The sequence below is a fragment of the Chiloscyllium plagiosum genome, unplaced genomic scaffold (genome assembly GCF_037043375.1).
Source record: "Chiloscyllium plagiosum isolate Xiang-an unplaced genomic scaffold, Cpla_swu_hap1 HiC_scaffold_2, whole genome shotgun sequence".
Taxonomy (NCBI): domain Eukaryota; kingdom Metazoa; phylum Chordata; class Chondrichthyes; order Orectolobiformes; family Hemiscylliidae; genus Chiloscyllium; species Chiloscyllium plagiosum.
Genome location: NW_028270140.1, coordinates 122,418,583 through 122,443,167, shown reverse-complemented (window position 1 = coordinate 122,443,167; position 24,585 = coordinate 122,418,583). Strand labels below are relative to the sequence as shown.

The following is a 24,585-nucleotide window of genomic DNA, read 5'->3' as shown; positions in this document are numbered from 1 at the left end:
GATTGGATGTCCAATTTTGCCGAATTAATTTTGCAGATAAGTTAACTTTGAGTAAAATATCAATCTCTTCTGGAATTCTTTCTTTGAAACCCTAAGGTTTTGCATGGGTCCTTAAATAAGGAGAATCATTCATGTTTAAATTGACAACTTCAATCAATTTAGATCAGCTCTCCAAAGTCTCACCCCTATCTATCAGAAATCCAATGCCAGACGGAATGTAGTGCCATGTCCCGACTCTGGGGCCAAAGATTGGACCCTGCCCCCTTTCTCTACTGTAACCCCTGGGACTGGACCACACCAACTCTCCTCATCCCCAGTGGGGTCAGGGTCCCAGTAGCATCTTCCTAACCCAACTAAGAAGCCAAGGCTGACATCCAGTTGGAAAATCTATATGGTGAAACCTTGCACACAATGAAAGTATAGGACATCACAATCTGTCTCCACAACAAAACTATGAGCCCTGAAGTCAAAAAGTATGGTGCTGAAAAAGCAGATCTGGCAGCATCGGAGGAGCAGGAGAGTCGATGTTCGGGCATAAGCCCTTCATCAGGAATCCTGAAGTGACCAGATACCAACACCAATAAAAACAAAGAAAGGTTTGATTTGTCTCACCTGATTGAGAATTTTCTTCCATATATTTGTCTTCACTGTGCATATTGTAAATCTAATAGGTTAAATAAATGAAATAAATTAATACCACAAATATGATTGAGTTTTAAGACTTATAAACAGTGTATTATCTAAAACAAAGCTCATCCCACCTTCAGACTATTTTGATATATTCTAAGGACAAGTTAATAATTTGTCGACAATGTTTAAAATGCCAACTGTAAGACACTAAGCTAGGTTCAGGTATGAGTCGTACACCGGCAAGGAGAGAGTTACACAAATCAATAAACAAGTCATTAACGATTAAATGAAATTCCTCTGATATCTATTTTAACAGTTAAGAAAGTGACTGAAGGAATTTCATTAAGTGTTCCTATCCTAGTACAGGGAGAGGCACAGCTGAGCTACTAAATGAATATTTTGTATCAGTGCTCACCAAGGAATAGGATTCAAATCTATGGCAAATGTATGTGAAGTCCTTCAAGCCCAATGTGATTTATCTTTCTAGTCCAGCTAGAAGATTCTTCAAAAAAGGAAATCAGGCAATCTGAGAGGAGACATGAAAGGATACTGGCTGGCAAAAGAATGGGAAATCCTAGGCTGATTTATATTAAGAGTACAAGGATAACTATGAAGGAGTAGGGCCCATTAAGGACCACAGCAGTAATATATATGTAGAACCAGAGGATACAGGTAGGGTTTTAAATGAATACTTTGGATCGGTGTCCATTAGTGAGAGGAACAATGGGTTATAGGTATCAGGGAGAAGGCCTGTGATACAGTGAAAGAAATTAGCACAGACAGAGAAGAGGTTCTGAAAATCCTGGCAGGGTAAAAAGCAGGTAAATCTCCAGGACCAGATGAAATGTATCCCAGGTTGTAGAGTGAGGCAAGACAGAAATAGCAGGATGCTTGCAGAACTTTTCATTTCCACTCTGGCCACTGGAGAGGTACAAGGACAGGAGGACAGCCAATGTGGTACTGTTATTCAAGAAGGGAAAAAGAGGTAAACCAGGAAACTATAGGCCAGTTAATCTAATCTCAGTGATGGGGGAAACTATTGGAAGTAATTCTGAGGGATAAAATTAATCTGCACTTGGAGAAGCAGGGATTTATCAAGAACAAACATCATGGTTTTGTTAAGGGAAGGTCATGTCTGACCAATTTGATTGAATTTTTCAAAGAGGTGACTACAGCGTGTAGATAAGGGCAATACTTTTGATGTAGTCTACTTGGATTTTAGTCAGGCTTTTGATAAGCCCCTGCATGACAGACTAATAGCAAAAATAAAAGCCAATGGGATTCAAGGAAGTTTGGCTAGTTGTACTCAGAATTGACTGAGTGGCAGGAACCAGAGGGTGATGGTTGAGGGGTGTTTTTTCAACTGGATGTCTGTGTCTAGATGACGTCATACAGGAGTCAGAGCTGAGGCCATTAATGCTTCTGCTTAAATAAATTATTTATAATTAAATATAGAAGTGTTGATCATTAAGTTCACAGATCATACAACAATTGGCGGGGTGTTAAACAGTGAGGAAGATAGCTTTAAATTACAGAAGGACATAGACAGGCTGGCCAGATGGAACTGATCAGTGGCGAATTCAAGTCAAGTCAATCTGAATAAATGTGAGGTGATGTACTTGGACAGGACAAACAAGGCAAGGGAATATCCAATAAACAGTAGCAGCCTGGGATGTACCTGAAAAGAAGGATCAGAGGAACTTGATGTGAATGTATACCAGTCCCTTAAAGTATCAGGACAGGTGGATAAGGTGGTTAAGAAGGCATTTGGAAACCTCCCTTTATTAGCCTAGGCATAGAGTTTGAGAGCAGGGAGGTTACGCCAGATCCGTATAAAATATGGTTATGCCATAGCTAGAGTATTGTGAGCAGTTCTAGAATCCACATTATAGGAGGTATGTGATAACATTGGAGAAGGTGCAGAGGAAGGTCATCAGGATGTTGCCTCGGCTGGAGAGTGTTAGCTATGGAGAGAGATTGGACAGATCAGGGTTGTTTTCCTTCGTGCAGAGGAGATTGAGAAGAAACATAATTAAGACGTATAAAATTATGAAGGGCACAGATTGGGTAGATTAAGTGACCATTAATCAAATGTCAGCCGATATGGCGAGACAACAGCCACCGTGGCACCCAACTTTATGAGATGCCCTTACTGCCAGCCTGCACCCATAACATTTCAGTTGTGTGATCTATCCTGAATGTTCACTTTGTGTGACGAATTGGTGGAACCAAATACCATTGATAAACTTGGCGAGAGGAGGGGAGGGAATGATAATTAACAGAGAAAATTGATCAGAAGTTAAAAAAAAATCTTAAGTTTTAGAAGTAGGACTCCCAATAACAGAACACCTAAATTGGCAGTAAATCTTCCTGCTAGTCCCAGGGCTCCTCTTCCAACATCCTGCAAAATTTTCACACTGCTTCAGAAATATGAACAAGGTACATTTCACAGAAATCCAATTACGTAACAAGATTCATAATGGCAGAGCTTCACAATGATTATACGTGAGTATAATGGAGCACTGAATGGGTGAAACTCCAGTTAAAGCTAATTGTTTAGAAATTGAAGAATGACTGCAACAGCTTCAATAGGGACAGCATTAATTAGGTAAGTTAAGAATGAGAGTTTAATAGTGTTTCACTATTCAAACCTCAATTAAAACTACCTAATTATAAAGAAATATATCAGCAATTTTAAATCCTGTAAAACACAGTAACATGATAACATGATATCTACGATGGCTTTCATCAGCACTGTCAAAGTTCACATATAGTTCAATTGATGCCTTCAATAGAAAAGAATGAAGAAAGTGGCAACTCAAAATCTTACCTGCTTATTGTTGTCACTGCACAGTTTCTTGATTGACACAAAATGCCTAATTTTCCTATTGATAGAAGAGAAAGTAATTACATTCCCAAATCCGGTGAAGCATCACAAAACATTTGATAGAGGATCAAATATGGCACTTCTTCAGTTTACTAAACACCAATGATTTAATGTATTCATTAGTGATTTAATGAGGGAACAAACATTGGATTCCCCACCCACTGTTTGCACTGTTTAGGATTTGCATGCTTCTATTTGCTCCTCAGTTATTTTTATAGTCAGCACAACAACGCAAGAAGATATTTCAACAACATTTGAGAAGTCTGTCCTGTCACAATGTAACACACTGTGCGCCATTCTACCACTAGAAACCTGATTTCACTGAAGTTGCTTCATGCACTAGTTTAATGCTAGCTTTTGGGTCTGTACATTAATATTATGGGCTGTAATTTCTAAAATATATTTTCTACACACAAAACTGTGTTTATTAGAACTCTAATAGATATAACTGGAATTCTACAATTGTGCTAAACTATATATAAGGCTGAATTTCTTTACAAAATTTGCAAAACAATTGCTAGTTCAGCTGATATTTTCTGCATTATTAACTCCCTTGCTCAGAGGATTACCAGAGGATTAATGCCAAATTATTTGTTCAGTCCAAACTGTAAGGCCCATTTCTCCAGGTTTTAGATCATAAAACATCGAGCCAGACGTAGGCCACTCAGCCCATCAAGTCTGTTCTGCCATACAATGAGATCATGGCTGATCTGGTAATCTGAAAATAACAATCTAATAATCACCAGATGTACTTTCCTATCTTTTCCCCTTTTTTACACTTTTTAAAATCTCAGTCTTGTATACATCCAATGATTCGGCCTCTGCAGTAAAGAATTCCACCCAGACTCTCTACCCTCTGAGAGAAAAATAAATCCTCATCTCTGTAAGAAATTGGTGACCCTTTACTCTGAGATTATGATCTCTGGTCCTAGACTCTCCCACAAGGGTAAATAAACTCTCTGCATCTATCCTGTCAAGTTCCCTAAAAATTCTATATGTTCCAATAACATTACTGTCAGTTCTTCTATAATGCAAGGGTTGTGTTCATGTGCAAATCTGCGTTATAGCAAATCACGCTTTAGAAACAGTGCTTAAAGTGTTGGTGATGGAATCATGTTACAGCCAACACACATTTTAAAAGTTTATTCTTTAGAAACAGCATCCCCAATTCGTCAATTGTGTTACAGCAAATTTGCGTTGACAAAACGCATGTTATAGCAGAACGGTCTATACTGCTCTTTCTTCTACACTCCGATTAGTGCAAACCCAACCTTCTTGACGTCTCATAAGAAAATCTCTACATAACCAGAGTCAATCTGCAAACCCTCTCTCAACCACCTATCAGTGTATCTTTCCTTAAATGAGAGGCCCAAGACTGTTCACAGTGTTTCAAGTGTACTTTGATGAGTCCTTTGTATAGACCTGCCTATTTTCTGTTCTCCATTCCCATCGAAATAAAAGCAATAGTCCATTTGCCTTCCCTTTCACCCTCTGATCTTGGATGCTAACTTTCTCTTTTCATGCAGTAGGACACCCAAATTCCTCTGTGCTGCAGCTTTCTGTAGTCTTTCCCAATTTAAATAATGTTAAACTCCTCTCTTCTTCCTGCCAAAACGCATAATGTCACATTTTCCCACATTGTATTCCAAGTACCAACTTTGTGGCCATTCACTTGATTTGTCTATATTCCACTGCAGACTCTGAGTCATCCTCATAATTTGTATTCCTACCTATTTTTGTGTCATCCACAAACTTGATGATAGTACCTCAAGAAATGCAACATAGCCCTCGTTCAGAAAAAAAAAGCAACTTTGAGGAAGCTCCTGTGTGAAGGGGGATAATTATTTGAGAATGCCCGTTTTCCAAGGGCAAGTACCGAACAGGATCTGGAGAAAGGAATGCCAATGATTTCAAGGCCAAAGACCAATTCTACCTCCTGAACACACCTGCCAAATGGGTGGTCAGAGATGTGCCTCTAGGATCAGGCTCATTAGCCTCACAAGAACCCATAGAATCTATGACCAGTGACACTGAATTTCCTAGGTTGACTATCATACTCATTAGCGAGTGATGCTAATGATACCATTCTCTTTGATTATCCAAGTCATCCAGATATATTATAAATAATTGTAGCACCATCATTAATCCCTGGTGAAGTCACTTTACAGCACTACATGTTCAATAAATAACAAAAGAAGCACTCAGTAGGCAAGAGTTCAGTAAATCAACAAATAACCAACATATCAAGTCAAAGATCTACATTGTTACCATACATAGTCATGAATTTTAGTAGACTACTGACAGGAGCAGACCCCATCATCATCAAAGGTGATAATGCCTTGGCAGATAATCCAAAGAAATTCTATAGGTACATTAAGAGCAAAAGAGCAACTAGGGAGAGAAAAGGGCTCCTTCCAGATCAACGAGATTGTCTATGTGTGGAACTACAGGAGATGGGAGAGATGTTAAATGCATATTTTGTGTCAGATTTCACTGTGGAGAAAGACAGGAAGCTAAGGAACTCAGGGAAATAAATACTGATGTCTTGAAAACAGTCCACATTAAAGAAGAGGAAGTGCAGGATGTTCTAAAAAAACATAAAGGTGGATAAATATCTGAGATCTGATCAATCCAGGAGATTGTGGGAAGTTAGGGAAAAAATTGTAGGGCCCCTAGCAGAGATATTAGTATCATTTATAGCCAGGGTGAGGTGCAGGAAGACTGGAGGGTGGCTAATATTGTGCCTTTATTTTAGAAAGACTAAGGAGAAACCTGGGAATTATAGACCAGTGAGTCTGAATCAGTAGTGGGTAAGTTGTTTGAGCGGATTCTGAGAGACAGATTTACATGCATTTGAAAAGGCAAGGACTGATTAGGGATAGTCAGCTTGGCTTTGTGAGTGGGAAATCATGTCTCTTTTGAGTACGTAATCAAAGGTTGATGAGGCAGAGTGGTGGACATTGTCAAAGGCTTTATCAAAGTCCATGTGAACAAAGTTCCGCATAGTAGACTAGTTAGTAAATGTAGATCACACAGGATTCAGGGTGTGAGTTTGTCAATTGGATACAAACTTGGCTTGATGGTAGGAGACAGAGGGTGGTCGTGATTGTTTTTTTGGGGTGGAGGCCTGTGAACAGTTGTGCTCCCCAGGAATCGGTGCTGGGTCCACTGATGTTTATCATTTATCTAAATAATACTAATGAACATTTAAGAGGCATGGTTAATAAGTTTGTGAATGACACCACTATTGGTGGTATTGTGCACAGTGCAGAAGGTTCTCTAAGATTGCAAAGAGATCTTGATCAATTGGGCCAATGGACTGAGGAATGGCAGATGGAGTTACCTTTGGATAAATGTGAGGTATTGCATTTTAGTAAAGTGAACAAGGGAAGGATTTATATAGTTAACGATAAGGCTAGTGTTGTTGAATAGAGAGACTTAGGGGTTCGGGTACATAGTTGTTTGAAAGTTGTGTCACAGGTAGATTGTGTGGTTAAAAGAAATTTAGTACCCTTGCCTTCATTGCTCTGACCATTGAGTATAGGAGTTGGATGTCATGTTGTGGTTGTACAGGGTGCTGGTGAGGCCAGAATTGGAGTACTGTGTCCGGTTCTGGTCGCCCTGCTATAAAAAGGATATTATTAAATTGGAGAGGATTCAGAATAGATTTACAAGAATGTTGCCGAGACTGGAGGATTTATGTTAAATGGAAAAGCTGGATATGCTGGGACTTCTTTCACTGGAGCATAGGAGGTTGATAAACCTTATAGAGGTTTATAAAATCACAAGGGGCACAGATAATGACAAGATCAAGGGTCTTTTCCCAAGGACAGAGGAATTCAAATTAGAGAGCATATTTTTAAGATGAGAGGAGAAAGATTTAAAATGGTCCTGAAGGCAACTTCTTCATACAGAGGGTGGTTTGTATGTGGAATGAACTGCCAGAGGTAGATCTAGTTACAACATTTAGGATAGGATAGTGAAGAACGCTTTTGGTATGCTTTCCTTTACTGGTCAGAGCATTGAGTACAGGAGTTGGGAGGTCATGTTGCGGCTGTACAGGACATTGGTTAGGCCACTTTTAGAATATTTTGTGCAATTGTCGTCTCCCTCCAATAGGAAGGATGCTGTGAAACTTGAAAGGGTTCAGAAAAGATTTACAAGGATGTTGCCAAAGTTGGAGGGTTTGAGCTGTGGGGAGAGGCTGAATAGGCTAGGACTGTATTCCCTGGAGTGTTGGAGGCTGAGTAGTTACCTTATAGAGGTTTAGAAAATCATGAGGGGCGTGGATAGGGTAAACTGACAAGGTCTTTTCCCTGGCCTAGGGAGGTCGAGAACCTGAGGGCATAGGTTTAGGGTGAGAGGGGAAAGACTTAAAAGGGACTTAAGGGGCAACGTTTTCACACAGAGAGTGGTGCGTGTGTGGAATGAGCTACCAAAGGGAGTGGTGGAGGCTGGTACAATTGCAACATTTAAAAAGCATCTGGATGGATATATGAATAGGATGAGTTTGGAAGGATATGAGCCAAGTGCTGGCAAATGGGACTAGATTAATTTAAAACATCTGGTCTACATGGGCAAGTTGGACCAAAGAGTGTGTTTCCGTGCTGTACATTTCTATGATTCTGTAACATTTAAAAGATATTTGGACAGGTAAATGAATAGGAAAGGTTTCGAGGGATATGGGCCAAATGCAGGCAAGTGGGACTAGTTTAGGTCGGGAAACCTGGTTGGCTTGGATGAGTTGGACTGAAGGGTCTGTTTCAGTGCTATGGTGCGATATCTCTATGATTCTATAACCCAGAAAGTAGTACAAAAGACAGAAAATGTGCAACCATCCTCAGTCAGAAGTGTTCTTCCTTTTCCTGTCCTGGTTCTAGAAAGCTCATCTGCACTGGACGTTGGAAAAAGTACAGGCCCACCAATGTCTTGGCTGAAGTGCTGAAGATCTCTGCTCTAGACAGTCTTCAAAATTGTTCTATGTCTGTTTTGCCATAGACAGGTGATCCAAAAACATTCTTACAGATCAACCCAGCTACATAAACAATATATATAGGTCTTTAATTGTGACACACTCAATCACTGGTATGCTCATAAGATTGGATTACTACAGTATTAAATGAAGACAAAACAGACAATTAATTATTTCAATTCTACTATGAAAATTCGAAGTGGTGTTTAATAAAATAACCCGCTTTTGTTCCTCATTATTATTTATATTCAGGCATGTAGGAGTAGTGTTCTTGTCAGTTGGAGAAGAGCAAGATTAAAGCTTATTGAAGAAAGAGATAAATATTCCATAGTATTTTTATTGGATTGATAATTAACCATTGTGTGAACAAAGATTTGTAGGCTTGGCATAGCTACTTTGTAAGTTTACCAGTAATTTTATAAGTCTTTTAAAAATAGAATTCGAACATTGATAGTGAAAACTGGATCATTCTTGTGCCACTGCTCTGCACATGTCAGGAAGTAGGATATACCATAAGACAGAGGAGCAGAAATTAGGCCATTCAGCCCATTGAGTCTACTCTGCCATTCAATCATTGCTGGTCAGTTTCTCATCCCCATTCTCCCACTTTCTCCCAGTAACCCTTGATCCTATTAACAATCAAGAACCTATCTACCTCAGTCTTAAATACACTCAATGACCTGACCTTCACAGCCTTCTGTGACAATGAATTCCATAGATTCACCACTCTTTGGCTGAAGAGCTTTCTCCTTATCTCTGTTCTCAAAGGTCTTCACTTTACTCGAAGGCTGTGCCCTCAGGTCCTAGTCTACTCTACCAATGGAAACATCTTCCCAACATCCACACTGTCCAGGCCTTTCAGTATTCTGTAAGTTTCAATTAGATCCCCCCCTCATCCTTCTAAACACCAAGTATAGACTCAGCATCCTCAAATGTACCTCAATGTTAAACTTTTCATTCCTGGGACCATTCTCGCGAATGTCCTCTGAACACGCTCCAGGGCCAATGCATCCTTCCTGAGATATGGGGTCCAAAACTGCACACAATACTCCAAATGTGGCTTGTACAGAACCTTGTAGAGCCTCAGAAGTACATCTCTACTTTCATATTCAAGTCCTGTTAAAACAAATGCCATAATTGCATTTGCCTTCCAAACTACTGACTCAACCTGCAAGTTTACTTTGAAAGAATCCCAGACTAGAACTTCATGTCTCTTTGCACTTCAGACTTCTGAATTTTCTCCCCATTTAGAATGTAGTCTATGCCTCTGTTCTTTTGACCAAAGTGCATGATCTCACACTTTCCCGCGTTGTACTCATCTGCCACTTCTTTGCCCACTCTCCTAACCTGTCCAAATCCTTCTGCAGCCTCCCTGCCTCCTCAATATGACCTGTTCCTCTATTTATCTTTATAACATCTGCAAACTTAACCAGCATGCCCTCCATTCCTTCATCTACCTGGTTAATGTATAAAGTCAAAAGTGGTGCTCCCGACACAGAGCCTCGGGGAACACCACTTGTCACTGGCTGCCATCTCCAAAGGACCCTTTTATCCCCACTGTCTGCTTTCTGCCAGACAGCCAAGCTTCTATCCATGCTAGCACCTTGTCTCTCACACCATGGGCCCTTACCTTACTCAGTAACCTCCTGTGTGGCACCTTGTCAAAGGCCTTCTTGAAGTCCAGGCATATAACATCCATTGGCTCTCCTTGACCTAACCTGCTTGTTACCTCCTCAAAGATCTCTAGCAGATTTGTCAGACATGACCTTCCCCTTGATGAAAGCATGCTGGCTTTGCCCTATTTTCCCATACAGGATGTAGGACTTAAGAGCAATGTCAGCCCTTTAGCCCTTTGACCCTGCTCCATCTAATCATAGCTTCAGACTAATCTGGTTTTGGTCTCAACCTCAATTTCCTGACTGCCCCCATTAGCCTTTAATTCTCTTTTCCATCAAAAATCTAATAGGAAAGTAGAATTTAGAAGTCAGGTGACATTAAATCTAGAAGTTTTATTTATTTTTAGTTAGGTTTTATCTTCATTCATGGGATGGAGATGTCACTGACTGATTTTCTTTTTTGGCTTGACATTTAGTTCCCATTCCTAACTGCCCTTGAGAAGCTGGTGGTGAGTTGCCTTTTTGAAGCACTCCAAGTCCCTGTGGTGTAAGTACACTCACAATGATGAGAAAATTTCAGGATGGCTTCTCCAGGTTGTGTTCTTCAGGTATTAAGTGATGATACTTACCCTCCTTGGCCTATTACAGGTGTTATTTTCACATCTTGCTGTATACTGTCTCCTGTTTTCTGCCTTGCATAGTAAATTCCATGCCATTCCTGTTAAAATAAATCATGGATTATCTGTCAAGTTTGGAATAGATGAGGATATTATTTCATGTGTCTTTTTGTGTGGGTTTCTCACAACTGCCACAAGTAGGCTATCAAACAGCATAATGCAATCTCTTTAATATTCCATGCTGCTCATACTGGACTCAAAATATTAACTCTGTTTTCTCTCCAGATCTGCTGCATTTCTCCGGGTCTTTTCGCTTTTAATTTGCAAGAACACCAGAACGTGCAGTATTTTGCTTTTACACAAATTTCTCATTTCTTCTATTCACATTCAATTTGAAGGAGAATGTTGCATGTGAAGTCTGGAGTTTGATATATTGGGAAAGTTTTAAAAATAATAATTGATATACTTCCAGGTTAGACTGGATGTGTTTCAAGTCTGAAATTTGGGTTGGGCATCAGTTTTGAATTTAATAACAACCCAAAAAAGCTGGAAGTCTTTTGTTATAATGTAAATTAGAAACACTTCAATTCAAAAAAAAGCTTAGTGTCACAGTTGTTTAAGGAACTATTTTGCACCTCCTGCTCTTTATGTCAGGGATTGAATCCAGCCTCAGGGAGGTAACTAATGACCAGGAATGGTCATTTTCAGAGACATTTCTGCATTGCTAGTGTAGCTTTTTTTTGGAACTTGACTGCCTCTTAAAAGCTTCTTCCAGCACAGCCTTGACTTTGAGGCTGGTGGATAAAGTACTGGAGTAAGCCTTGCAGGTATCCCTCGCTTGAGTGGAAGGGGGGTGACACCTTTCCCAATGGCCTCCTTTCCACTATTCTTCCTTCCTAGATCACCAGGGTCTGTCTCTGTAGGTGCTCTCACCAACTCTGGCCTCTCCATCCAGTTCCCCCATTCCCTTCTCTTCACCCCAATTGGACATCACCTTCTCTTTCCATTTTGAAACCCCTCTACTTACTTGGTCCAGGACTCCAGGATTGATAATCTGGGGACTGCTTGTGTACTCAGTCCTGGCCATCATTGTCATTGGCACTGCTGTGTCTACAAAGCCTCCGGCCAATCAGATTGATCGGCAGCTCTGTAAGACGGGACTTGCATGGAATGTTAAATACTTGCGGGGTTGCTATGTTCAGTGGGATTTATCCCTTTCTGAATCTTCAGATGGCAGGGTAGGAAATATCACCAGCTGAAAAATCCTGACCCATGTTTAGATCACAGCTGGTACGAGCTGATTGTTCATTGGGAGTGAATGGCCTCCTTCTGCGATTCTGTGGTGCATCCATGGAGAAATAACAAGGCAAGGGACTACGCAGTGAATAGTAGGATCTTGCAAAGTACAAAGGATCAGAGGGAAGTTGGTGTGCTTGTGCATAGATCCTTGCAGGCAACAAGGCAAGTGAATTGATTCGTTAGGAAGACAGTGGGATATTATTATTAAAGGTTACTTACAGTGTGGAAACAGGCCCTTCGGCCCAACAAGTCCACACTGACCCGTGACCCACCCCCCTACATTTACCCCTTCACCTAACACTATGGGCAATTTAGCATGGCCAATTCACTTAACCTGCACATTTTTGGATGAAACCGGAGCACCCGGAGGAAACCCACGCAGACACGGGAGAATGTGCAAACTCCACACAGACAGTTGCCTGAGGCAGGAATTGAACACGGGTCTCTGGCGCTGTGAGGCAACAGTGCTATCCACTGTGCCACCCTGGTGGTGTTGAAGACAAGAGCAGGAAGGTTGTAATGGAGCTGTATAAGCTGTCATTTAGACCACAGGTGGAATGCTGGGTGCAGTTCTGATCACCACACTATAGGGAGGATGTGATTGAATTGATTAGGTTAGATTTAGATTTAGCTTTACTGCAGAGGAGGTGCACCAGGCTGTGGCTGTGGCTTGGAGCAATTCACTCAATTCCTCATCATCTCCATTGGCCAATGTACACAATCTCTATGACAGTAAGCTATGACATTTGTATAGGTCAGGGCTATTGTGGTAGTTTTGATTTGGGGGAGAGCGCAGAGTGGCATGGGGTCTACTGACAGCTACTTCACTCCAAGGCCACATGGACAATTTCTTGGGCCACCTTACTTAAGGTCAGGATTACAAATATGCATGGGAAGGTCTTTTGTTAGGTTTGAAGGTCATGCTGAAATAGCCTTTGTAAGGTTGGTGGCAGGGAGATGTCCTCTCAGTAAACACAGCAGTACGGAATCTCTTAGAGCACTCCAGGTGCCCCCTCTGATGGGGTAACCTAGACCTTAAAGGGGAATGATACCACAGGTGAAGCATCCTTTCACTAAACCTGTGTACTTTCGCTCGCAGTTCTCACAGATCAGCTGCAATTTGAGGAAGCAAGGCAAAGGCCAATCCAACAGTTATTCTAGCACTCCTACTAATGCAAAAGAACAAATGCAGAAGACACCAATAATGACAACAGCTGGCTGCCACTCAACTTACAGAGAAAGAAGCTGCAGGATAAGAGCTACTATGGAGAGGAGAGATCATGTACTGAGGTGCAACTATCTGTAGATAACTGAAAGCCAGTGCAAAGTTCTTGGAAAATGGATTAGATGGCCAGCACAGATATAATGTGTAAAAGGGCTTCTCTTTGTACTGTGATACTCTATGACTCTATCATAGACAATGCCACAAGTTTAACTGCAAGTGTGACACTTACTGAGTTTTAGACCATTTTGATCCATTTAGATTGCTCCTGATGGTAGCTCTTGCAAAATCAATTTTCCTTTCTAAAACCATTCGTCACTTGCCAAATTGCCTTTTCAACACAGAGTGGCACACAGTTTTTTTTTTCACTGAAAAGCCACACTTTGCCTCACTTTTGAGTACACAGGAGAGAGGAGTTGTATTGAGATTAACACTTATTCAACAGTGCTAGTGACTTACAATGAGAAGCACACTGCAAATTACTTTTGTACAATGTTTCTCTCATGAGGAATAATACCTCAGAATGCTTAAAAATAGTTGGAAAACTGATATACTGTATCTGGTATGGCAAAGAGACACTGTGAGGTGAGGAACAGTTCTCCCCTCTGTCCCTGTCTGTCCAAATGTCTCCATTTGGGGCTCTACACTTTTGCTTGATAACTCCCAGTGGGAGGATCTATGATGGTAAAAGTATAATATGAAGGTGACAAGAAGCTGGATGAGGAAGAGCACATAGAGAAGTGAGGAAAGGCATCAAAAGATTAAAAACTGGGAAAGAAATGGAAATGTGTGCAGACTGAACAGACAAGCCCAGAAAATACAAACATAAGCAGAAGGTGCTAGAGGAGCTGAGCAGCTCTGGCAGCTTCTGTGGACAGGAGAGAGGAACAGAGTCAACTCTTCTTTGGAACAGCCATACTGGTCAGAATCATCTTGGACTCCAAACGTTAACTCTGATTCCCTCTCCACGGATGCTGCCAGAAATGCTGAGTTTATCTGGCACACTTTGGTTTTATTTCAGATTTTCAGCATTCTCTGTACCTTGCTTTTACCAGAAAGTAGCAATGCTGTGGGTGAGTGAATTCAAGCAATGATGAGGCACAGGGTATGAGGGCTCAGGAGCAGTCTGGTATTAAAACAGTGGAGAGTGCATGCAAAGATCCAAAGCAGGAATGGGCTACTAAATTAGAGTGGACTACTAAATTAGAGTGGGCTGAGATGACATAGGGGTTGGCAAATACATTGAAGAACTCTGAATCTTAGCTACTGAAGTATGCGATTGTGGGGACCATATGTGCCATGATTTTTTTTTTATTATTCACCCATGGGGTGTGGGATTGTTGGCTAGGTGCATTGTTAAAGATATACTAAAGCTTTTGTAGGAATACTGAAGGAACGTCATTGGAAAGGTCAGGCCTTGAGCTAATGAATGCAGACAGCTCTATGATTTTGGTAGCAGAAGGGAGATGTGTGATACAAGGAGGCATAGATTAAGGAGACATCTGCAGAATGTATAACAATGATGATGATGATGATGAATAATTTAGTTATGATTTCAGTGTCACATATTAATGTAGTGGGAAGAAATCTGGTGCTCTATCAGCATCTTCGTAGAATATCTGCTATGTTGTAAGTAAAGGTTTCTTTTGTGAAATGTACCCAAGACTTGAGGAGTATTATTTGCAAGAACTAATTGCAGTTAGACTCCATGCACTTAATAAAATTAGGAGATAGTACTGGCAATGATTCAGATAAAAAAGGGGATATTGGGTTAATGTAGTACAGGATGTCAAGGTTCAGCATTTCCTGTATGTAACTTGGGATTGCGGTTCAGGAGAGGCTAAAAGTTTGGAAGAAAGTTTGAGAGCCAAAAATGATAGCCTTGGACTTCGAGAGGACATTTTATCTTGGTTTTGATATCAGTCACCTTTAGGGTCGTTGCTGAATTAGGCAGTAAGGTCTAAATGGGCTTGATGAAATCTTGGAGTTTTGCAGATAAAGAGTAATCAGTTGACAGTAATGTAATGCCAAAATCCACTTAATATGAAAGTCTTGAGATTTGCAATTGCAATCTCAGCTTAAGGAGTCACTGATTTAAGACAGAGATGAGGTGGAACTGATCTCAAAGGGCAGTGAATCTATCAAATTATTTAACCCATTGGGCTGTTAAGACTGGGCCATTGAGCGTATTTCAAACTGAGATAGACCATTTATAATAAGTAAGGGAATCAAGGGCAATGGAGAAAGGGTAGGAAAGTGGAATCGATAATTATCTGACCAGCCATGATACTCTTTACTTCTGAAGCAGATTCAATGGGCTGAATAAGCAAAAGTGAGGGCTGCAGATGCTGGAAACCAGAGTTTAGATTAGAGTGGTGCTGGAAAAGCACAGCAGGTCAGGCAGCATCTGAGGAGCAGGAAAATCGATGTTTCAGGCAAAAGCCCTTCATCCTGACTTTTCCTGCTCCCCAATGGGCTGAATAGCCTACTTCTGCTCCTAAGCCTCATGATTTTTTCTGCATAATTTTTTGATGCATTTGTATGCTATCTTGTTGTTAGCAAGTAATTAATGTAAAGACTCCTAAGATATTGAAAAGAAAATAATAATTTTCACCCTTATTGTTGAGAAACAGTCACTAAATTCATGGCATCAAGAAACTATAATTTTTAAACAAAAGTTTTACTAGGAAAAAAAACAGATAAGTATTAGTATTAACTCTGCATTTTCCTCATAGATGCTACCATACCTGCTGGGTTTCTCCAGCAATTTCTGTTTGTGTTTAAAGTAAGTACTAGATTATATATGTAGCCTTCTCCTGATAATTCAGACAATTATTTGGCAAAGAAGTTTACATTTTCCAATAATTTAATTCAGCAACATCTGACTAAACATGGTCACGGTAAATCTAGTCTTTTTCCTGTTCAGTGCATTTGGGTTCAATTCCTCTGTTTTTCACAAATGTTTCTGATACTTCTACCATTACCTGTGTGACAATTTGAACAGCCCAAAAAGTGAAGTTTAAGGGTAAAAAGACTTGCATTTACATGTTATCTTAGAAAACACCAAAATTTGGGAAAACAGTTCACAAATAAAGAGGTACTTGTGGAAATGTAGTCACTGTTGTAATGTAAGAAGATATGACAATCAATCCGCACCAAAGAAAGATCCACAAACAGCAATATGGTAAATATGTCAAGGACGATAGAGAGTACTCACCTTTCCTTTCTTGATACATGTGTTTATTGTATCAAGAAGATCTGCTTTATTTTTGTCACTTTTGCGTAGTTCAGTAAGTTCTTTGCCAATCAGCTCCCCTTTATGATAACCCATCATACGTTCAAATGCTGGATTCACATACTGCAAAGAAAATCAAGACTCAAGTTAATTTTCTGATGAAATTTGCCTCATGTGTTGAGGAAAGCCGTATCCGAGGTTGTTATTTCTGGTCATACTATTTGCAATCACAGTCTATCATTATCAAAGGCTATTTTTCTCAGTAAAATTACTGAAATTGCACGTTTTTCATCAAAACTTATAATTCCTATCCTAATATAACAGCATCATAAGTATACGTACACCACATGGACTGCAATGATTCAAGAAAAGAGAGACAAGCAAAATAAATGATACAGGTCCTGAAAATCTAAGTCTACTCAAGTATGTATCTACTTTAACAGCGTCATGAGATGAGCAAAGACTAGGTCAATCCAAAGATATGCCAGGACCAGCCCCAGAGCCCAAAATTCATTCAGTGCCCAACCTGAGGATGAACTGTTGACTGTCTCCAAATATCAACTGGTGTAGGAGGAGCTAGACCAAGAGACTCAAAATATTATAGTTCCCACCTCATGGGCCATCTTTGTAACAATGTAATGTGCTTGGTACAATAAAAGTAAAACTAATAGTTTGGTAAATGTGTAAACCATCTATTTTGGACAGCTGAAATTTTACAGAATTTTAAAAACTCTCTTGGAGAGGCTCTCTTACAAAGCGCTAAGCAGGATCACCCAAGTGATGTTTTGATTTGAAGACATCCAAGATCATTCATTTTCCCTGGCCAGGATATCTCTTCTGGACTTATTGTGGAAATAAGGGGAAACCACAAATGGGGCAGCACAATTGCCAATGATAATCATATCAAGTGATCTCCCATATCTATACACAGGAGAAAGTGAGGACGGCAGATGCTGGAGATCAGAGTCGAAAAGTGTGGTGCTCGAAATGCACAGCCAGTCAGGCGGCAGGAGAATCGACATTTCAGGTATAAGCCCTTCATCAGGAATCATATCTATAGATACTTTGGCAGAGACAGCACTACATGACTTTGCAGGAGTGTCTAGGAAACGTATGTGCTGCTGCAACTAATTGCAAGATCTTTGTTTTTGGGCTTTCTCCTGGGCCAGGTTCTTTGCTTATGGAGTAGGTTTGGCAGAAAACTCTGAGACTTCCCAGTCAGGCCTCTAAGTTTACATTACAGTCAGATCCTGACGTCCTATTTTACTCTACTCTAATGACTACTTTTACAACTAACTGCTATTTTTTTGTAGATTAGATTAGATTCTCTACAGTGTGGAAACAGGCCCTTAGGCCCAACAAGTCCACACCGACTCGCCGAAGAGTAAACCTCCCAGTCCCATTTCCCTCTCACTAATGCACCTAACACTACAGGCAATTTAGCATGGCCACTTCACCAGACCTGCACATCTTTGGACTGTGGGAGGAAACTGGAGCACCCAGAGGAAACCCACGCAGACACTGGGAGAATGTGCAAACTCCACACAGACATCATCCAAATCAAATTAGAAAAGCAAATACCATTATAAACACGCAAAAATAGCAATAACACTCAGACTTGGTTTTATTGTAGTCAGAAACCCTAATTTGTAATTGTATTGCAAGGACTGTCCCATGTGCTGTTCTGCATTGCACTAAACAAATGAAAGGTGAGGATGATTCTTATAAATGTTAGTCACTGGGAAAACAAATATTAAAACTAGACTGATTTGCAAACCTCCAAGTCCCTTAACATCTGTTGCAATAACTAGTTGAGAGATCTTGCACTGCATTATGCTGAGACTGGTTGACACATAGTGATTGATAAGCTATGGTAAAATAATGTTGAAGTGTGGGAGAAATGAAACAAGAATTTTAATTTTAAATGCTTTCTTTAAAGTTTCTTCAACTTGAATGTTTAGATTCATGAAGCTGAGGGAGATTAATACAAGAAGCTGTTATTCTACCTCAGTATCAAAGTGACTGTAGAAAAACTACACTCAAAGTAATGCTTCCCCATTTCCTGCTGATAACCTCTAATGGCAAATCATTGCTACTTTAGTTTGAAGAAGTTCTATGGATTGCAAAGTAGTTTTCTACATTGACTTCATTTTATGGCTGCCAGTTTAGGGGCGATTTTCTGAGGGGATTATATGGTTTTGAGCCTTAACCTATTAGAAAATGGATGGAGATTGTTTAAGGTAATCAAGCCTAAGGCACTTACAACCTGTGGAAAGGGCTTCCATTGAATTTGTTTGACATGATTCAAGCTCAAATCTTAGAAATCCCAACTTACAATGTTCTAGGTGACGCCGTCATTCAGTATGAAGTCTGAATTGTTAACTGTCAAGTGAGACATGAAATACAGAGTAGAAGAAAATTTAAGTTAACTAGTTGCCGTTTCAAAGCTTTTGTTAGTATGTGGCATTGGGATATTTGGTCATCATCCAATAGAAATGAATTGTACAATTATTAATTCTTATGATATTTCAAAAGCAAACCAATGATTTCAATGAGAACATGATTGCAGATCTCTTATATTTCTCCAATAATGATGCCTTGTCATGAAAATCTAAAAGGAATTCTAAGTTTTTGCTAATAGCCCACCCCATTTGGAGCTCTGCATACTTAAAGAATGACCTCACTGGAACAAGGCTAACTTTAAGAACATAAGAAAAAGGGGCAGCAGTAGGCCCTCTAACCTGGCATAAATTCATAACATTGAGCATCAGAATTAGGCCATTTGGCCCTTTCAGTCTGCTGGGCCCTTTGATCACGGCTATGTTTCTCAACCCAATTCTCCTCCCTTCTCCCTCTAACTCTCAATCCCCTACTAATCAAGAATCTATCGATCTCTGTCCCAAAGATATTCAATGACTTGGCCTCCACACTCTTCTGCAGCAATGAGTTCCACAGATTTCCCACACGCTGGTTGAAGAATTTCAGCCCCACCGTTCAATGAAATCATGACTGATCTGCCGCAGGCCTCAGCCCCTCTTTCATGCGAGCTCTGCATAGCCCTCAATCTCTCAATACTTCAAAAACCAATCACCTCTTTAAATATTTTCAGTGATCGAGTGCCCAACAACTCTCTGGGTAGAAAATTCTAAATATCCAGCAACCGCTGGGAGAAGAAATCCTTCACATCTAAGTTTAAGTGTCCGCTTATTCTGTAACAATATGCCTGAGTTCGATTTTTTCCCAATAGTGGAAACATCTTCAAAACCCCTACTCTGTCAAACCCTCTCAGAATCTTGAATGTTTCAATAAGATCACCCCTCATTCTTCTAAATGCTAATAAATCATTGTCTAACCTGTTTTGCCATTCTTGATATGTCAACCCTTTTATCTCAGAATCAGCTTCATGAACCTCTTTTGAACTGTCTCCAATGCTAGTAAATCCTTTTTCAGACAGAGGGAACAAAACCAGATTCCAGGAAAACAGATGTGGCCTCATCAACACCCTCTGCTGTTGTATTAAAGGCTTCACTATTCTTAAATTCTAACCTCTCAGCAATAAAGTACAAAACTCCATTGAATTTTTAATGACTTGTTGCACCTGCATACTAATCTTTGTGTTTCATGCACAGGAACATCCAGATTCATCTCTGTGTACTTTTATTGAAGTCTTGCTTCATTAAATAATGTTTAAATATTAAATAGTTAATAAATTTTAAATAAAGACTGAAGCTTATTGGAAATGAACAGTACATTGGAGATGAAGTCCAGGGGTTTCCCTCAGATGGATGCGGCCCTAGAGTTATGCAGATTAACTCGGTGGACTGACTCTTCTACAAACATTTATTCCAATGAAGAACTGTGTGAGCTTTGCAAGCAACATATTTTTGCAAAGAACAAGGGTGGATTTCAAAAATCTTAACATGAAAGTAACTAATTTAAACTAACCCATTTATCCATGATAAAAGGTAATGTTAGGTCACCTGGATAACATGATCTTCATTTGTAATTTCTATGGCCTCCTGGCAGTGCTCTAGGGCTGTAAATATGGAGTTGCATGCCCTGAAAGAAATAGTCAGAGTAACGGAAATTGTTGAGTGATAGATGCATTTTAAAAAATTACTTAAGATGATTTGTATTAAGAATGCAGGCATAAACCCCCAATAGTATGTAGCAGCAAATCACTAAAAAACTGATTCAGATATTTTACCCAATTGTCTGGAATCATGCAGCCTTAGAGTGCAGTACAAGGCAATTCAGTTCATTATTGTGATGATGGGGCTAGCCCTTCAACTCAAACTATCAATTTTAATCCTATTTCCCTTACTTTTATCTGTGTTTTTTAAATTCTGACAATTTAAATAAATGAATTCAATTCTATTTGAAGAGATATTGATGATCCTGCCTCAACAGTTACTAGTGGAAAAGCTTTCCTTCAAGATATTTCTTGCTTTCTATGCCTATCATCAGCTCTTGATCAATCAACTCTGGAAATTTCCCTGTAAGACAAACTTAATTTGCCTATAATTATCTGGTTTATTATTTTCTTCCTGTCTTGAATAAGGATGTAGTGTATATCCCTGTCTAGTTCTTCAACATAATTCTTAGTCCCAGAGATAATTGAAGAAACTATGATTACGGCACCTCCATTAATTTCATCCTCTACATCCTTCAGTATTCTTGGATTGCCTGTCATCTAGGGGCTGGTGATTGTTCTACACATTGCTCCATTAATATTTTAAATGCAGTATCCTGAATACCTTTTTCATTAATCGCATCTATAACATGCAGCTAGTGTGATAGATACATACCGCAGTTTGAATTGTGACCGCACCTCTCCATACTCCAACTGGATCAATTCATTGTAACATGCAGTTACATTGGGGTTCTCCACATATCGCTATGGATAAGGAGAAAATAACATTAAAGGCATACATTTCAAAATTCTGAGAAAAACCTTATAAATGCCTCACATGACCCTCTCACAAGGGAACACTAAGCCACTCCCATTCTTCTTTCGGGACAGGGGCAACCAACAAGGGAAACTGCAGGAATCAGTGAGGTGCTAACTCTCAGAGTGGGCAATGTTATCAATATTATTGGCAGAAGACAAAATGTAGCATTGGAAATATTGGATGATTGGAGGACGGAGGTGCAAGTAGTTTATCAGAGAATGGTAAAACTAGGAGAGATGTTGGACTCGATTGTTTTGGAAGGTGGTGGAGAGGTGCTGGACACAGGAAGATCTGCTCCATTTTACAGAGGAAGGGAGAAGTTTCTAGTGCTAAATTTGTGGAGACATTTAGTATCCCACGTTGTGTTCCAACCTTTCAATGGGTGTCTGTCAATTTGTTTTTGTTAAAAAACCCTGATATCATTAGAAATAGTCCAATGGGATCAAGGACAAGGTTGGACGTGGCCTAAGATATCCACTCCTCTGCACTTATGTGGATTTTAATCTAATTTGGCTCCAACAGAAAAATCAGATTTATAACGTATTACAATGGAACAGTGGAATAGCAACATATGCTATATCAAATGATCGTAGAAACAATGTAAAATGAATCTAACCAAGGCCAGAACAGGCTAAGTAGTTGTCAGAATACCCAAGGATGGCTTGGAAAAACAGGGTCTGCTTTGTTAACAGTGTTAGATTTAATTCACACAGCTCAATTATTTTAAATAAATACTGAACAAACCATTTATCCACAGATGTAGACATTCTAATGAATAGAGAGACAGAAATTCCAATAAACACTGAAAACTAAACAGCATGGTGATTTACATTGACATATCATTAAACACAAGTGAGTTCTTTAATAATAAAGACAGACTTTATCAATTAATTTCATTATATACTGTAACATTCAATAGGCAATCAGCAGTTAAAGTGATTTATCGAGTGGGAGGTTGACCTTATTCACAGCGTTATAAGACCAAGGCAAAAATCACTGCTCACATCACAAGACATGAATACTGGTAATTACTTCAAACATGGCTAACTCAATGTCATGGCAGGTGTATTGCTTCCTACATGCCACATACAGATTTCTGGATCAGCCCCTTTACTGAATATTTCAAAACTATGGTATCTGCATTGAATCCTTGTCCAGTAAATGCTGTGAAAAAATGCTCCACTTTGGATATTTGGTGATAAAAGAACTCTGTGATACAGAACCCCACATGATACTTGAGCCTGTACACAGGATCCTTGATGTTGGCCGATTGGAAAATATTGCTGAAAGAGGACAAATTTTGTTGAAGCTTTCTTTGTTGCACTAATCTGGACAATTTGCAAGAATACTGATTCAAGAAGAAAACCATGGTATATATACATATATTCTATGTTAGGACAGTGCTGATTTGTTGGCAATGGACTCTCATTGGTAGAACCATTGCCAACTACAATGGGCAAGGATTAGAGTTGGAGTTAACCACCGATGCTGATTGATAGTTAATGGCCAAACATAGTTAAATTTCAACCTAGACATTGATTCTGATTGGTTCTCACCATGTTTATTGAGCTGATAGTTCTTCTGAAAGAACAGGGCCTTGTATATAACATATAGGTTTCAGAACGTGCAAGTATGCAAAATTGCAAGCCTGACAATCCTAAACTGGTTATCAGTTTAAATCTTCAAATAGACAGGATTATTAAGCAAAGTTAACCAATTGTAGAATTCTATCAAATGTTGGACACTATGTTGCACATTTTGCTTGTGCAAACTGGTTGGATTGGTCAATTCATTGTTTGTTGTGAGCAGCCAAAGGGATATACTGCTTAGACCATAAGACCATAAGACATAGAAGTGGAAGTAAAGATATTCAGCCCATTGAGTCCACTCCACCATTCACTCGTGGCTGATAGGCATTTCAATGCCACTTACCCGTACTCTCCCCGTATCATTGCCTTGAAGACATTCAATATTCCAGTCTCCACTGCGCTCTGTGGCAATGAATTCCGCAGGCCCAACACTCTCTGGATGAAGAAATGTTTTCTCATTTCTATTCTAAATTGACCCCCTCTAATTCTAAGGCTGTGCCACGGGTCCTAGTATCCCTGCTTAATGGAAACAAATTTCCAGCGTACACCCCTTCTAAGCCATACATTATCTTGTACGTTTCTATCAGATCTCCCCTCAACTGTCTAAACTCTAATGAATAAAATCCCAGGATCCTCAGCCATTCATAGTATGTTAGGCCTACCATTCCAGGGATCATCTGTGTGAATCTCCGCTGCCAGTGCCAGAATGTCCTTTCTGAGGTGTGGGGCCCAAACTTGGACACAGTATTCTAAATGGGGCCTAACTAGAGCTTTATAAAGTCTCAGTAGCACATCGCTGTTTTTATGTTCCAATCCTCTTGAGAAAAATGACAACATTACATTTGCTTTCTTAACCACGGACTCAACCTTCAAGTCAACCTTTACAGAATCCTGGATGAGCACTCCCAGATCCCTTTGTACTTTGGCTTTATAAATATTTTCACCGTTTAGAAAATAGTCCATGACTGTATTCTTTTTGCTAAAGTGCTTGATATGACCTGCCAGTTTTGGGACATTTGGTGAATATACTTGGTATCACATTGGTGCTGAAATTCATATATCACATTATTCGTTTGAGAAATAGGCAGAATATCTCTTTACCTTAACAGCAACATCCTGCTAGCACTGAAGACCACCTATGTTACACCTGGATAGTGGCAATGTGAAACAGCCAACTTCACCTGTTGCTCAAATAGTTAGACTGAGCACTTATCAAGACCATTGTCTGGCCTTTCAGGAACTTACATATTATGCAGTGAGAAGTAAGCTGGTCAGGGAAACCACTGCACAACAGGATAGCTTTAGTGTATTACATTTGCATGATGACAAAATGGAGTAAGCCCCCTTTATGAGGTTGCTGAAAGGCTCATCTTTTCGCACATAGGACTGTAGAAATCCCAAGATATATAATGGCCAGTGAAGGTAGGCATACAGTAGGCAGTAATAGAGAACGCCTAGCCAATTCTCAGCTAGGAATTGAGACCAGGAAGCTCATTTTTGTATTCCATTTTGCGAGATATTGTGTTATAAGATAGTGTGTTATAGGTTATCTTTATTAACTCACTC

At 39.7% G+C, this 24,585-nt stretch overlaps 1 protein-coding gene across 4 annotated transcripts in view; it reads right to left on the bottom strand.

The window, feature by feature from the left end:
- Positions 1-24,585, bottom strand: part of pde8b (phosphodiesterase 8B) — a 302,418-nt gene that overhangs the window by 36,508 nt on the left and 241,325 nt on the right. For all 4 annotated transcript variants that reach the window (XM_043707141.2, XM_043707150.2, XM_043707123.2 and 1 more), the window contains exons 6-11: positions 21,287-21,375; positions 20,459-20,537; positions 16,461-16,601; positions 10,735-10,823; positions 3,461-3,515; positions 613-664 (exon numbers count right to left, since the gene is read on the bottom strand). In XM_043707141.2, the coding sequence (XP_043563076.1) occupies positions 613-664; positions 3,461-3,515; positions 10,735-10,823; positions 16,461-16,601; positions 20,459-20,537; positions 21,287-21,375 (505 nt within the window). The remainder of the gene's footprint in view (positions 1-612; positions 665-3,460; positions 3,516-10,734; positions 10,824-16,460; positions 16,602-20,458; positions 20,538-21,286; positions 21,376-24,585) is intronic.